At 33.3% G+C, this 14,417-nt stretch overlaps 1 protein-coding gene across 1 annotated transcript in view; it reads right to left on the reverse strand.

Annotated features, from left to right (window-relative positions):
* The window catches only part of LOC142975128 (uncharacterized), a 35,634-nt gene that overhangs the window by 8,688 nt on the left and 12,529 nt on the right, over positions 1-14,417 (reverse strand). Inside the window, exon 2 of the mRNA XM_076117818.1 lies at positions 4,711-4,883. Coding sequence (XP_075973933.1) covers positions 4,711-4,883 — 173 coding nt within the window. The remainder of the gene's footprint in view (positions 1-4,710; positions 4,884-14,417) is intronic.

The following is a 14,417-nucleotide window of genomic DNA, read 5'->3' on the forward strand; positions in this document are numbered from 1 at the left end:
TATGTCATACATAAGGAAACTTGGTGGGAGTTTTCTGCAGCAAACCTTTGAGCAAGAGAGAGTTCAATATCAAAGAACAAAGTTGTTTCAAGTTTTGAAAGCCAATTATAACATGAAATATCGTTGTTGAAATAAAATGTTCCAACATATCCCCGAGGGATTGATAACAGCGGTATATATTAAAGCTCAGTTTATTTTTTGTGCCACGAAATATAGCCGAAATGTTTAAATTGTGGGAGTTTTTTATGTCGTTTTGTGGAGACTATTCTCATGTTATTACGTCACTGGGGACTTTGCAAACATACATTTATATACTAACGCAAAATACACCGAAACCAAACCATTCCAAAGGGAATAAACAGCTTTAATAAATGTGTCACACCGTCCAAAAATATAAACATCACATTATACAAATTGGTTTCAAATATTGTTAAAGTAGGCTATTATTAAATAAAGATTATCGGGCCTTATAAGCCACAAACGAAAGTGAACAAATCCTGACAACAACTTAATCATCTGAATTCTGGGCCAGTAAATTGTTAAAAGTTAAAGCGAGTGTAACCATAACATCTGAAAAATCTAACCAAATATTAATATGAGAGTGTGAAAAAGTACAAGTATTTGAGAATATACATAATACCTGAATTCAGTATACTCAACTTCCAAAATCGATTGATTTATATCGCTAGATGACTTTAAAAACATGATTACACCAAAAAAAATATATAAAATGTCTTATAAATTAACACACAGGCCGAATAATACAACGAAAAAATGTCGATACATATTAGACCATTAACTTTAACGAGTGCAATAGAAGTAATTGTTGATTACAAAAACTACACTCACAATGTAATGTTCTAGTAAATTCACTTAGTTGTAAGTTTCAATTTATTTTTTTCATTGTGGAATGGTTTTTGTCAGCATATTGTGGTAGGCTGACCACGGTCAAAAATCCTAACAAACTTTGGTTAGACTTTGAAATATCATGTATAAATTTTTTGTCTATATAGTAATGCGTATTAAAATTAAAAACAAGAGACTGGACATTACAGAGCGCCACTTGCTACGATCCTAAACGTCCCTTGCTTCACTCACAATCACACATTTGTCATAACGGACCGTCGGTTACGAGTAATACGCTAATCTATACTAATATTATAAAGCTGTAGAGTTTGTTTGTTTGATTGTTTGTTTGTTTGTTTGTTTGTTTGAACGCGCTAATCTCGGGAACTACTGGTCCAATTTAAAAATTCTTTCAGTGTTAGATAGTCCATTTATCGAGGAAGGTTATAGGCTATATATCATTACGCTACTACCAATAGGAGCAGAGTACCAGTGAAAAATGTTGCAGAAACGGGGAAATTTTGACCCATTCTCTCTTATGTGACGCAAGCGAAGTCGCGCGGGTCAGCTAGTACAAGTAATATTATGATTTCTGTCTGTCATTGACTACCCCGATAGTAAAAAGACGTGATTTTATATAAATATTATGTACGTAAAAATCTAATTGGCGCGTCTTGTGGGAGCAAAAATATAATGTTTGCTACAAGATCCAAATGTGCCAGAACTTCTATTCATTACTTTTACTTAATATTTTATTCCGAACATACATTAAAAACTCCTAATGCGTATACTCCTTAAAGATTCACTAACAACAAAATGGCCTTTCGGAATATTTCTCCCAACGAGTGCGTATTCATTGCCCCAGGGTTTTTCATTAGCACCTCGCATTCCCTCCATTACTGTAATGTTCGAAATGTTATCACGTATTACAGAGAATGTAGCAATTTCACCAAATCAAGACTGGTTTTGATATGAGAAAAAGAAAAAAGGTTTTTCTACTTATTTTATGTTTATATGGTCTTGTGGAATTGGATCAATGGGTATTTGAACGTAGTGGCCAGTCAGGGATATTTGAAGTAGGTATAGAGATAAAGTGATTGTGTTAGGTGGTCTGACCAAAAATGTACGGTAGAATTTCTTGAAAAAATCTAGTAAAAACTATTGACAGTCTCAGAGAAAAAGAGAAAATGAATTTTAGTTCTTTCACTGTCATAAATACTTAGGTAGCTACTTAACACGACAAACGCTATAAAATACAAAAAAAAAATATTGAAGCGAAAATCAACCTAGATAGGTCCTAAGCTGTCTGAGTTTGAAGTATTATATATATACAGGGTGTCCCAAAACTCAACGATAATCCGAGACAGGATGAAAGGCCAAGTCATACCGGTTATAGGAAAAATAAAAAAAAAATTCCATATCACTTAGTTCAGCAATAATAGGCACTTTTCAAAAAAGTTGAAATTCCACACCCTTGGTCGCATTTTCAAGTCCTGTGATCACCAATGTCACAATTTCGCTGTGTTTTTTTTAAATTTCGTGACCTTAATTAAATATGCTATTAATCGTTTAACAAATAAATATTAATTAATTTAATGAAAAAAGTTAAGTTTTAGTGAGTAATCTTTCTCGAAAATATCGTTAGTCACATTTGACGCTTCATACTGAAAAAAAAATGTACTACACTACCCTTGGCAAGTTATTGCAAAAGTTGGCGCATTTAATCAAGATTTCAAAATGGTATAACACTTGCCACTTTTCTTGCCATTAAAAATGTTATTTTTATTTGAACGAAGAGTATCCTCGCAAATGGATCGGACGCAGTGGTACAATTTTATGGCATCCTCGTTCTCCCGATCTAAATCCAGTAGATATTTTTTACTGGGAATGCATAAAAGAAAAAGTTTATTCGAAATCAATAGAAAATCTATCAGAACTTAGCCAGAAAATTGACACAGCGTCAGAGGAAATAAATGCAAGGAATTTTGATTGACTGGTGCAAAGAGGTCTTTTGTAAGGCGTTGCAGAGCCTGAATTCATGCCAGAGGAAAACAATTCGGAATTACTTTAGTTTAAGGAGAATAATTAAATAAGATCGATGGTTCGTTCATTGTTTTTTTTTTTAATTGTTATAACCTATAATGTTTATTACAATAAATATTTGTTATGGACTGACTCAATTACCTCTTTACTAAAAATAATTGCTTTCCTCTGGCACGAATACAGGCTCTGCAACGGCGTACAAAAGATTTTTTTACCAGTCAAGCAAAATTCCTTGCATTTATTTCTTCTGACGCTGTGTCAATTTTCTGGCGAAGTTCTGATAGATTTTGTATTGATTTTGAATAAACTTTTTCTTTTATGCATTCCCAGTAAAAAATATCTACTAGATTTAGATCGGGAGAACGAGGATGCCATAAAATTGTACCACTGCGTCCGATCCATCTGCGAGGATACTCTTCGTTCAAATAAAAATAACATTTTTAATGGCAAGAAAAGTGGCAAGTGTTATACCATTTTGAAATCTTGATTAAATGCGCCAACTTTTGCAATAACTTGCCAAGGGTAGTGTAGTACATTTTTTTTTCAGTATGAAGCGTCAAAGGTGACTAACGATATTTTCGAGAAAGATTACTCACTAAAACTTAACTTTTTTTATAAAATTAACGATGTTTTGTGCATTAATTTGTTAAACGATTAATAGCATATTTAATTAAAGTCACGAAATTCAAAAAAACACAGCGAAATTGTGACATTGGTGATCACAGGACTTGAAAATGCGACCAAGGGTGTGGAATTTCAACTTTTTTGAAAAGTGCCTATTATTGCTGAACTAAGTGATATGGAATTTTTTTTTTATTTTTCCTATAACCGGTATGACTTGGCCTTTCATCTTGTCTCGGATTATCGTTGAGTTTTGGGACACCCTGTATATATTCGCTTAGCCTTTGTTCCAAACTATGTTGGAGTCGGCTTCCAGTCTTACCGGATGCAGCTGGATACCAGTGTTTTACATGGAGCGACTGCCTATCTGACCTCCACAACCCAGTTACTTGGGTATTAACACGATACCCTTCGGTAAGACTGGTTGTCAGACTTTCAAGCTTTCTGACTACTGTTAACGACTGTCAAAGATCTTCGAAAATGACAGCCGGGACCCACAATTTAACGTGCCTTCCGAAACACGGAGGAACTCGATATGTATAAGATGGTCACCCATCCACGGAACAACCTCGGCAAGCGTAGCTTAACCTCAGAGATCGATCCGTTCGGCTGTTGTAAACTAAGCTACGAGCTCCTCTCCTAAGTATTATATTATAGATAATATTATCTATACTAATATAATAAAGCTGAAGAGTTTGTTTGTTTGTTTGATTGTTTGTTTGTTTGTTTGTTTGTTTGAACGCGCTAATCTCAGGAACTACTGGTGCGATTTGAAAAATTCTTTCAGTGTTAGATAGCCCATTTATCTAGGAAGGCTATAGGCTATATAACATCACGCTACGGTCATAAGGAGCGGAGTAGCAACGAAAAATGTTACAAAAACGGGAAAAATTTTGACCCATTCTCTTAGGTGACGCAAGCGAAGTTGCGCGGGTCAGCTAGTATAAAATATACTTATTACAACTAAAGTATAAAAAGTTTGTCAATTTCTGCGTGTTCCACGTAAACAAGGCATGATTTTATGCCAACAAAACAATCAAATGAACGAGTAAAAGCACTAACACAGTGACAATGCATTTCAATTAGATACATTTTATGCATTTCTGTCAAAGGACTCTATTCCACTTTTTGCATGCATCTTTACAGTGCTACATTTGTTGAAACAATTGTGAGTGAAAACTTAATTACCCCTTCACCCACCTGTTGTCCTGGTGTATATCTGAATATCTCGTTGCTGCCTCTGTACCATTTCACAGAGTGTAAGGCCGGGTCGCCCTGGTCACTGATGTAGTGGCACACGAGGTTGGCTTCTTGATGAGGGTCCCCGTACTGCGGGACCTCTAAGAAGGTGATGTTGTGGGCTGTGGCTATCACTGTGGAAGAAAGTACCAGGGTTATAGAACTTGGCTAGAGATGTACTAATTGCTAATATTTTAGTAGGTTTAGTACTGAACGAAAGTATTATACCATTACTTGTGGAAGTCATGGTTGTAGTCATTCATACTGGTATCAGACATACATTTGATATAGCTCAACATTCATTCATCTTTTTTTTTCAGTCTAGAATCCAGCTACCAAATATATGATCTGAAATATCACGTAAATACTTTTGTTCATTATGTTTCCAATTTATACTAACATCAATTTAGTTAAGTATTCAAATATCCAAGGATTCGTGAATTGAACGCCACTAAGGATAATATTTTCCAATGTAACGAAATTAGTTTTAACCTAACTAAAACATTCTAAGTCAACACTTAAAGAAATGGAAGTAACTAACTTTTAAAGAAGACTTCATTTTAAATACAACAAACATTTCATTCGCCATGAGATTCTATTACAGGAAATAGTAGCAAACGCCATAGATTTTTACGAGCTGTTTCCACAAAGAAAACTAATACTGCTATATAGTGCAAACTATTCAACAAAATGTGAATGTACTACACCGATAACATTGTGCAATTTAATATAGGTTGCACAAGTTGCACAGTTTGCCCAGTTTGCACAGTTTTTGTTAAGCGCGGACCCTGATTAAGAAGTTTCAAACTAATTTTGCACAATGTTGCACAAATTCTCGTTAAGGAACCGTGTATCGCTGATCAATTTTGTTTTAAACCAACTTTGTGTTCGGATCCGACGTTTCTTTGTTTTCAATGTTGTCAAAAGAGGGAAAATCTTATTTCCTTTTTTAATGTTTTACGCCTAATTTTCCTCGTACTTTTTATCTTTATTTTTCCTTCTTAACTTTTGCTCTTAGGGTTATGAGATGAAAACGATTTTAAGGCGTTTCAAACTGCCTTCTTGGAGCAGATTGAAAGTCCAAATCCAAACGTAAAATTCTACGTTGATATTGTTGTTGTTTACGAATTGAGGTGTATCAAAGTACCAGGTCCGCATAAATAGCTAGGCGGTTTTTATTTCAATACGGTAATAATCTCTATTCAGCAAAATCGCGTTCATATCATACATGACATAGCAACTACCGCTAAGCTCGTACTTAGCAGATTGCCAGCTCAACGCTGAAAGCGCTAGTTCTAGAATTAGCATAATACCCCAATTTTGCCGTAGTATGCGATAGCTGGCTAATTAGAGCCGAGCACTGAATAGGAAAGCGATTTAATAGGATACCGTGCATGGTGACTTTTAATCAAATGTGGAAATTTTGCAACGCACGGCAATTTTGTTATGCGTGGCAATTTTGTTTTCAATATTCTGTCGGTATTTTGTGTAGGGTATTGGAAAAAGTTTATTAGTTTCCGCTTTATTGCACATAACTTGCAGCTGCATTCAATTTGACTAATACATTTAGGAAAAGTTTTTTATAAAATTGTTCTGGAATTTATTTTTACATGCCTTTTATTTCGTATCAAAAGCATGTTTTCTGGATAATGTTCGCTTCATTTTAGCTTGCAGTTCTGTCATAAATATAATTACAAAATAGTCGGACAGGAGAAAAGGTTTTTCATGCTCGATTATTATATTTTTCCTCGCTCTGCCTTTTGTGTTAATTTTCTATAGTGCTTAAAGAGTTTGCGGTACATTTCTCTTGTTATAGAATTTTATTTTAATTTGAAGATAAAAAATAGTAACAGTAATATAAATGACATAAAAAGACGGTACAAGGTTTAAAATACTAACAACTATGTATTACATACACCATGTTTTTCACGATGCAAAAAGGATTAAAATGTAAATACATTATTAATTCAATATATTATGTATGTGTAGACTCTTTTAACTATAGATTATAAGCAGCACTTATATAGACAATCTATAAAGATAATCGACAAAAAGAACTCAAACGTGAATTGGATCTCTAATTTAAGTATAAGATCTTTAAAAAAATAAAGCCTCAAGCAGCAGTTTAATATATCTACAACACTCGTCTCCCGACCTATTGACCTCAAGTATCGATTCCATAACACTAAACTAGGTCCGAACAAAACATCGCCGAGATATATTTAATTTCAGTCTCAAAAATAGGCACTAATTTGCCCCCAGCGGTACACAATAGGTCTGCTCGGAACGATTCGCCAATTTTCTGTGATAGCTGTCTAAAACATCGGCTGGGTTGGATAAATATTTATTTAGCAAGATTTATATTATTGTTCGTCTTAATTACCTATCTTGAACGCTGAATACAGATGGTTATAAACAGCGGGTAGTTATTTTTGTTTGAACAGCTTTCTGGCAATTAATGAGTTTGCTTATGTTTAATATCCCTGGATTATGTATAATGTTCGAAATATTTACACTAGGACTAAAACTGCAGTCATACATTTAACTAGTGACAAATTTAATGTAATGCCTTCATTGATAACATACGAACATTTTACACTGTTGACTACAGTGCTTATCTGCAATTATGAAAAGTTTTTCACAATTAAAAAGTAGCATTCTTAGGTTTTGAGGGTCCAACAAAATGATTAAATAAATACATTTTAATACCAAGATAACTTAAATAAAGGATCATTTTATGGTGACATTATTCGTTACTGTAGGGTTATTCGTATGCTGCACGGATCAATATAAGATCCGAAAAACTGCATGTATGTTATCCAAAAATGCTTTAGATATCAATTTATTTACACGAAATCATTCATAAAGCCATATGTTCAACAGGGATTAACGTAAATTCAGAACTCATTCGGTTTTCCGAATTTCAACCAGTCAGTGACAATTTACAATAGTGAAAATGTTTACTAAAAAAACTCGGTGGGCCGTTATTTGTCCAACTTTAGTGTCCGACATATTGAAAGACTATACATTTTACTATACATTATTTTGAAGCGGGTGTAGAATAAAAATTATTATTAAGCGGCTTAGTATAATTATTATTATCCTCTATTATGAAACAGGTTGCAGTGAGGTTATAGTAGAATATCTAAATTGGGACTTAGTTTCCTAACGTAATTCAATTTGACAGCAATGAATAACACAGAAATGCTGGTTTTACCAAAGAGACTTACGAAAATATTCTACGCTGAACGTAATAATAAATATCAGAAGCAATGATTTAAGTAATAACAAGGTTATTCAGCTTATAAACCCTTTCAATAGTACTCGAGGCATCTTCATCATCAGCGTCCGACGAATATCTCAACAGTAATGAAGCTACGCTTAAAAGAATTCGAAAAATCTCAACAACGTTGCTTGCAAGCATAATATTAACTCTTTTAGACTCTAAACAAAAGAAGGCAAGCAATTTCTCGTTGTAAATATAAAGTAGTTTTCAAGAAAACATAATTAAAACGAAACGTTTGAAGTTTCAACGAGTACACTACCAGGAGCGTATAAAACCAGAGGAGCATACAAACAATGAATACAAATTAATTTATGAGATACAAGAAAACAACGTTCGCATCGAATCGTACTCGTATTATTTCAATTTTTCTCGTCTGCTGCTGCTACTAATGGGAATATTAGCTTGGTATTATTTCTTGTTCAAATGAAATATTGCACATTTATTTTATAAGGTTTCCACAATTGTTGTCATTTAAGTGGAAGATTTGATTTTATGAAATGGTTATTTTAAAATAAAGGTTTACTGTCACATTGTTGAAGTATAGAACAAAATGTTCTCACCAAAGAAAAAACAGTGCGACAAATTTTAATGCATTTCAGAAATTGGGGTTACTGGTATCAAAGACAAACGTATCGTAACTGTTACTAATACCCAGATCCTTATAAGAGATTGAGGCAAACCCTCTGAGGCCATATAATATTTCCTAGATAAAACGGTTATAATAATTTAGTTCAACGAAAACCTTTATTAAATTTCCACGAAAGTTTGCATGGATAATAAAATTCAGGGAAAAGATTGCCGGCACTGAAGATCTTAAGGAATAGCTCTGTAGGAGTTTATAGAACCATTACAGGGGCTTATAGCACTCACCGGACGGTATATCATCTGTGAGGTCAGCTACCTTAAGTGCGAGCAGCCCACGCGGTCGCTTAGTTGTATACGAGCTATAGTATTAGTATAGATATAGATAGAGCAGAGATGGAAAATAATGCTAGTCTTTTCGATGTATGGGATTGCCATACAGTTAATGATATTATTGCAATCAATGGTACCTCATCCACAATATTAACTAACAACGAGTTACAGAAAAGAATATGAAGACTAGTATATCAGTAATGTTTTAAAACAGTGTAGATTTTTCGGCAAACGTACCTCTCTTATTTACAGTAATTATTACTAGTTTGCTGACAAAACTACTGAATCTCACGCAAGAACAGAATAAATCACAATTGATAATGTTTTTATAATTCAACCATTCCTATTTATAAATCTGTTTCGGTATCTACGCAATAGATAGACAAAGTAAAATAAATACCTTTTCCATAATTACGATCAACATACTTTACAATCTTATTACTATCTTATTTCTTAACAAGGCTCGCAACAGAAGCCTCGAGACGACTATTACAACAAACTTATGAAATAGTCTCAGTATTTACAAAGTTTTCGTCTCTAAATATATTTTATCTAGAACAAAATTATAAGTACTTCTTTGTATTATTTTTGAATAAGAATTTTGCTCAAGTTTTTATGACGTAAAATAAATTGGTAACAACTCTTTTTATAGCTTAATGTATTAAGATAAGTTAGTAGGTGACCCTGGCGAAAAGGTCATTAAATTGAAAGAACATTTGTACTTATAAAATCGTCCTGAAGAAAACCTAACTTAATTTCTCCTGGTAATAGTAGAGACAGAACATAAATACACAAATATGTGTCATTTAACCTCAAAAAAATGCAAACCACGTAAGTAAAACACAAAGTGCAAACACGTAGTACTGAGATAATATTTACTAATTCACGAATTTCACGAATACGGTATTTCTATTCACCTACCCATGCAATCGGATTGGTTGAAGATATTGATTGTTCTAAATAATGTCTCCTGAACTATGTTTGATATTTTGGCTAGTCTAAGCCAACTGTGGCTTTTTCTCTCATAAATATCTCACTTAAGGTAAACCAAACATGACTCCTCAACGATTAAAAACACTTCGGAACATCATCATTAAAACCTCTGAGACCTGACTTACTCAATGTTATCAAGTAAAACGATGATGTTTTATTACCAGCATCACATCTTACAGGAGATTACCGCCTATGACTACACGACGTAATTCCACCCTCCCAAGCATAATTTATGAATATTTTATTCAGTAATGTTCTTTGTTAAAAGGCACGGAGGTACTTGATAACTTTTCTTAAGTCCCACATAAATTATTAACAAAGATTTACCAGGTTAAGTGGTATAGTCGGAGGGAAGGCGAAATTTTCTGATGAAATTTTCATTATAACGTTACGTCAGAAACAGTGAATGTGAGACTCTAATCTTTTACGTAAACGTGTGATGTGATATTGGGGGTTTATTCCACTTTGTTCCAGATGAACAGAGGTAATATCCAGGCGAAATTTTCCAAGGTCAAATGAAGGGAATCAACTCTTCTTTAGTCACCTGGGCGACAAAAAAAGAAATACTAACTGAGGAGTAAGAAATATTGCTAATGTAATAAAAAGTGGTTCAACTTGTATATAAATAATATTATTACTGGATGAACAAAGTGGAATAATACACATAAGTTTGCTAAAATAAAGTGATGTTATTTTTATTATATTCATCTTAAGAGAACGCCATTTCAATTAAATGCATCTTTCATTGGCCTGTATTCATGCAGTACATTGTAGTACATTTAACAGTACTTTATCTATTCAATAGCGTATTTTTTAAATGAAATTTGACACTATTGAATCGATAAACTACCGCTAAATGTACCTCAGAAACCGGGGGTAAGTGCACTTTCGTTCAAAATTACCTCAATAAAGACACTCTAACGCTTTATAGAGTTACGGTCACACGCAAGAGACAACTAATTACGTTCACGTATTAGCATCAATGCTCTCAATCAGACGCTAATGAGCTCGATTGCATACCACGACGCGTGCGTCAAATACATCTCGCGCTGTGACGTCATCATCGCACATCAATCGCTCTAATACTATTAATACTACCTGTTGGTATTGGATTAGTTATTAGCGCGTGATTAATTTTAGTAAATATAACGATTAGTGGAAGTGCATTGGATCAAATTGTGCTATGTTATAGGTGTGGTCCTAAAGATGACCTTTGTGGAACACCTTACAAATTATTTTTTAATTTATGGAGAAATTAGTTTTATCATGATGCTATTGAAAGAATTGATACAAGCAAAAAAGAATGCCACTAATGAAAATTTAACGATTTGAAGAGTAAGTGTACGACACGATAAAACAAATGACCAAAGATACCATATCATCATTGTACGTAAATTATATTTTATGGTCAACAATGTCTATCTTTGAATAACAATTATTATAGGTACAGTAAACTTGTCAACAGAAAGTTTACGTACATAACATCTCTTCTGTCATACCGGAAGGCAGCGGAAGCATTTCAATCTTTTGAATTATTCCAAACATTTATACCCATAACCCAATTTCACATCTTAGCCTCAAGATGACCCAAATTAATATGAACATTAGCTACATTAACTGTTATCTCAATTTTGAATCCTCGGTCCTTAATCACTCACTGTCATTCGTATTCAACTACATGAAAACGCTATTTCTATGTTCCTCGACCCAGCTTGCTTAGCAGATTTCTGCTTATGCTATCCGTCACCCGTCCTTGCCAGCCTTGAAAATCCAGGTTAATTGTGAAATGTTGTTGATAGGTCCTAACCCGGGCAAGATTTTAGCCCGGGCAATCGTATTTTTAGCAACAGGTTCTGGAATGTTGGTATTATTTAAATATTTCTGTAGTGAAATAATACGGTCAGAAGTATAAAACCCCATATTTTCAAATGACTCTGTTATGAGGACATAAAAGTTTTATAAAAATAAAAATAATAATATGTCTCGGGGACTTTTACAAACATACAAACAACGGAAACAAACCACAACCAGACCCGAAACAATTATTTGTGGATCGCACAAATAATTGCTCCGTGTGGGAATCGAACCCACGACCTCCTGCAATATATAGTAGTAAACGTCGAATGTAAAATATTATAAAACACCATGAATGGAACAATACTGATTTGACTCACCGACTTTACTTTAGGTCTGAGACATGAATCAAATTATGAAAAAATGTAAAACATAGTAAGCAAGATATTTCATTTTGCATTTGTTTAATATAGCAATCTCATTAGCATTTTAATATTTGAATAGACAATGTATTAAACATTATTTATGCTTTCAAGGTGTGATTATGTGCCAAAATATCAGTTTTAGTTCCATACAAGCTAAAGTTATGATCTTTTTACATGCAGTCATAATATTACGCATATTATATAACCCTTTATAACGCAGGGTATAGACCTAAGGTATAAGCAATGGTATGAAATACACTCACGTTTCGCATTAACTATGTCATCCCAGTAATAGGGGGCGATTCTTTTGCCAGTTACCAAACTCCTGACTACTATTTTGAATAATTAAATATCAATTAGAAAAAGACAAATAGCGTTTGTCTAACCGAGGAATCGAGCCTACAACCTCTTGTTTGACAGTATACACTACCGACTACGACATAGAGGCAGTTATGTTCTATTGTGATTGCAATAATAGTATATTGTGTAATCTTTAAGAAACCTTGAGTCCCAGTTGTAGTTACTGCGGTTGTAGAGTTCGCAATAAAACCACGTCATTTGATATCTATACAAGTAAGTACAGTGGCTCATGAGTTAATACTATTGTGTTGTAAACCTTGTAATTTTAAACTTTTTTTATAGATATTTAATGTGTTTCCAATATAACGTAAATCTGCAAAAACCTTTGATTACTTTATCGTAGTGTTTGGGTTTAATAGTTACATTAAATGAGCTTTTAGCCAGATGTTTTAAAATAATGTGTATTAGTCATGTAGATTAAAATTTAAGGGATAAACGGGAAAGTTACCTTATTTGTATTTTTTTCATAAATAATATCAATGATTGTTAAGTACAGAATATAACAAAAAAGCCGTCTATTAAATCGAAAAAGCAAAAGACTGTCATTGTCAAAATAACACGTTGATATATTTTCTCCACTGTAATGTTATTTATGTACAAAAATATACTTCAGGTCACCTTAACCATGCGTAAATAACATAACAATAGAACTATTACAGACGATACTGTTCGGTTTTTCCAAGAAACACTCATGTTTGGGCTCGATGTGGCTTCCCTATGTACATTTTCTATACAACCAATAATGCTCTTGCTATTTTAGTTGCGGATTTTCAGAAATACGAAAAAAAGTATTCTAAGCGCTTTAATATTTAAAGCTTACAGTTGCTTAACCGTATCTAAACGAAATTGTGCGCGAGAATTGTTTTAGTTTAAAAGTCAAACTAGCAATCTAAATCAGGCTGATCCTGGAAGTAGTAGTATTTTCAATTTTAGGATTAGTCATTTCAAGATACTGCAAGGTCATTAGACAATCTTTTAGAATTAAAGGTTATAACTACTCGTTTGCAAACTTCTTTAAAAAAAAAACAGCTGTACCATTTTAGAACTGTACTAAAAATAAATCAATGATTTGATTTACAGCGGATGAGCATCGTATTGAAGGTCTCATTGGGTTCAAGACTCGTTTTTCTTAGTCAACTTTAAGAAAGTAGGAGTTTTGTTCAAATTATTGTTTTTCAGATAGGTAACCATTTCAAAACCTTAAAATCTGCTTATTGTACATACTCTCGTAAGTTAGTAATATTGTTCCAGTATACATTTCCTCTAAACTCCGGAGCCCGAAGATGCAGGGTGTGTTTGTCACTTAGTCAACGAATATGATTTATTCGTCGACCGAACCCGAGATCAAAGGGGTCACTGGGCAGAAGCAATGGACCTTTTTGATGTCCTCGCGTTAAATGGGACGTAATATATTTTACTTTTGGTACTGTCTAGTTTTGTTCAAAAGTTTCAAATATGTTTTGTTCTAAATAGAATTAAGTTGGTGAATAGTTTTCTACTATTAATAGATAAGATCGATTTTTCTATTGAGTAATAAATCTATTGAAATTCTTTGATGTCTTAAGAAATAACGTACGTAAAGTACGATACCTGTGTCTGTAGGATAGAAAAAAAAGATTCCTGGAGTAAATATATTTTTAACAAAAATAGAGATTTTATTTATTATTCTCTCATGTTCTACATCTATATTCTTATAATGTGCCTTCTGCCCTAGAAAAGTTACCTAAACTAAAGTATTTATTACTTTTATACGCCTATTCACACTATCATCTTAAAGTGTGCGAATCAAACAACCACAATTGTAATATTATGTCTTCCTACAGCCAATACTTTCGAGTATCGAGATTTTGACATTCAAAATGTACTTGAGGGGTTCATCAGTTTTTTGTACAATA

This window comes from Anticarsia gemmatalis, chromosome 8 (assembly GCF_050436995.1).
Source record: "Anticarsia gemmatalis isolate Benzon Research Colony breed Stoneville strain chromosome 8, ilAntGemm2 primary, whole genome shotgun sequence".
Lineage (NCBI taxonomy): Eukaryota > Metazoa > Arthropoda > Insecta > Lepidoptera > Erebidae > Anticarsia > Anticarsia gemmatalis.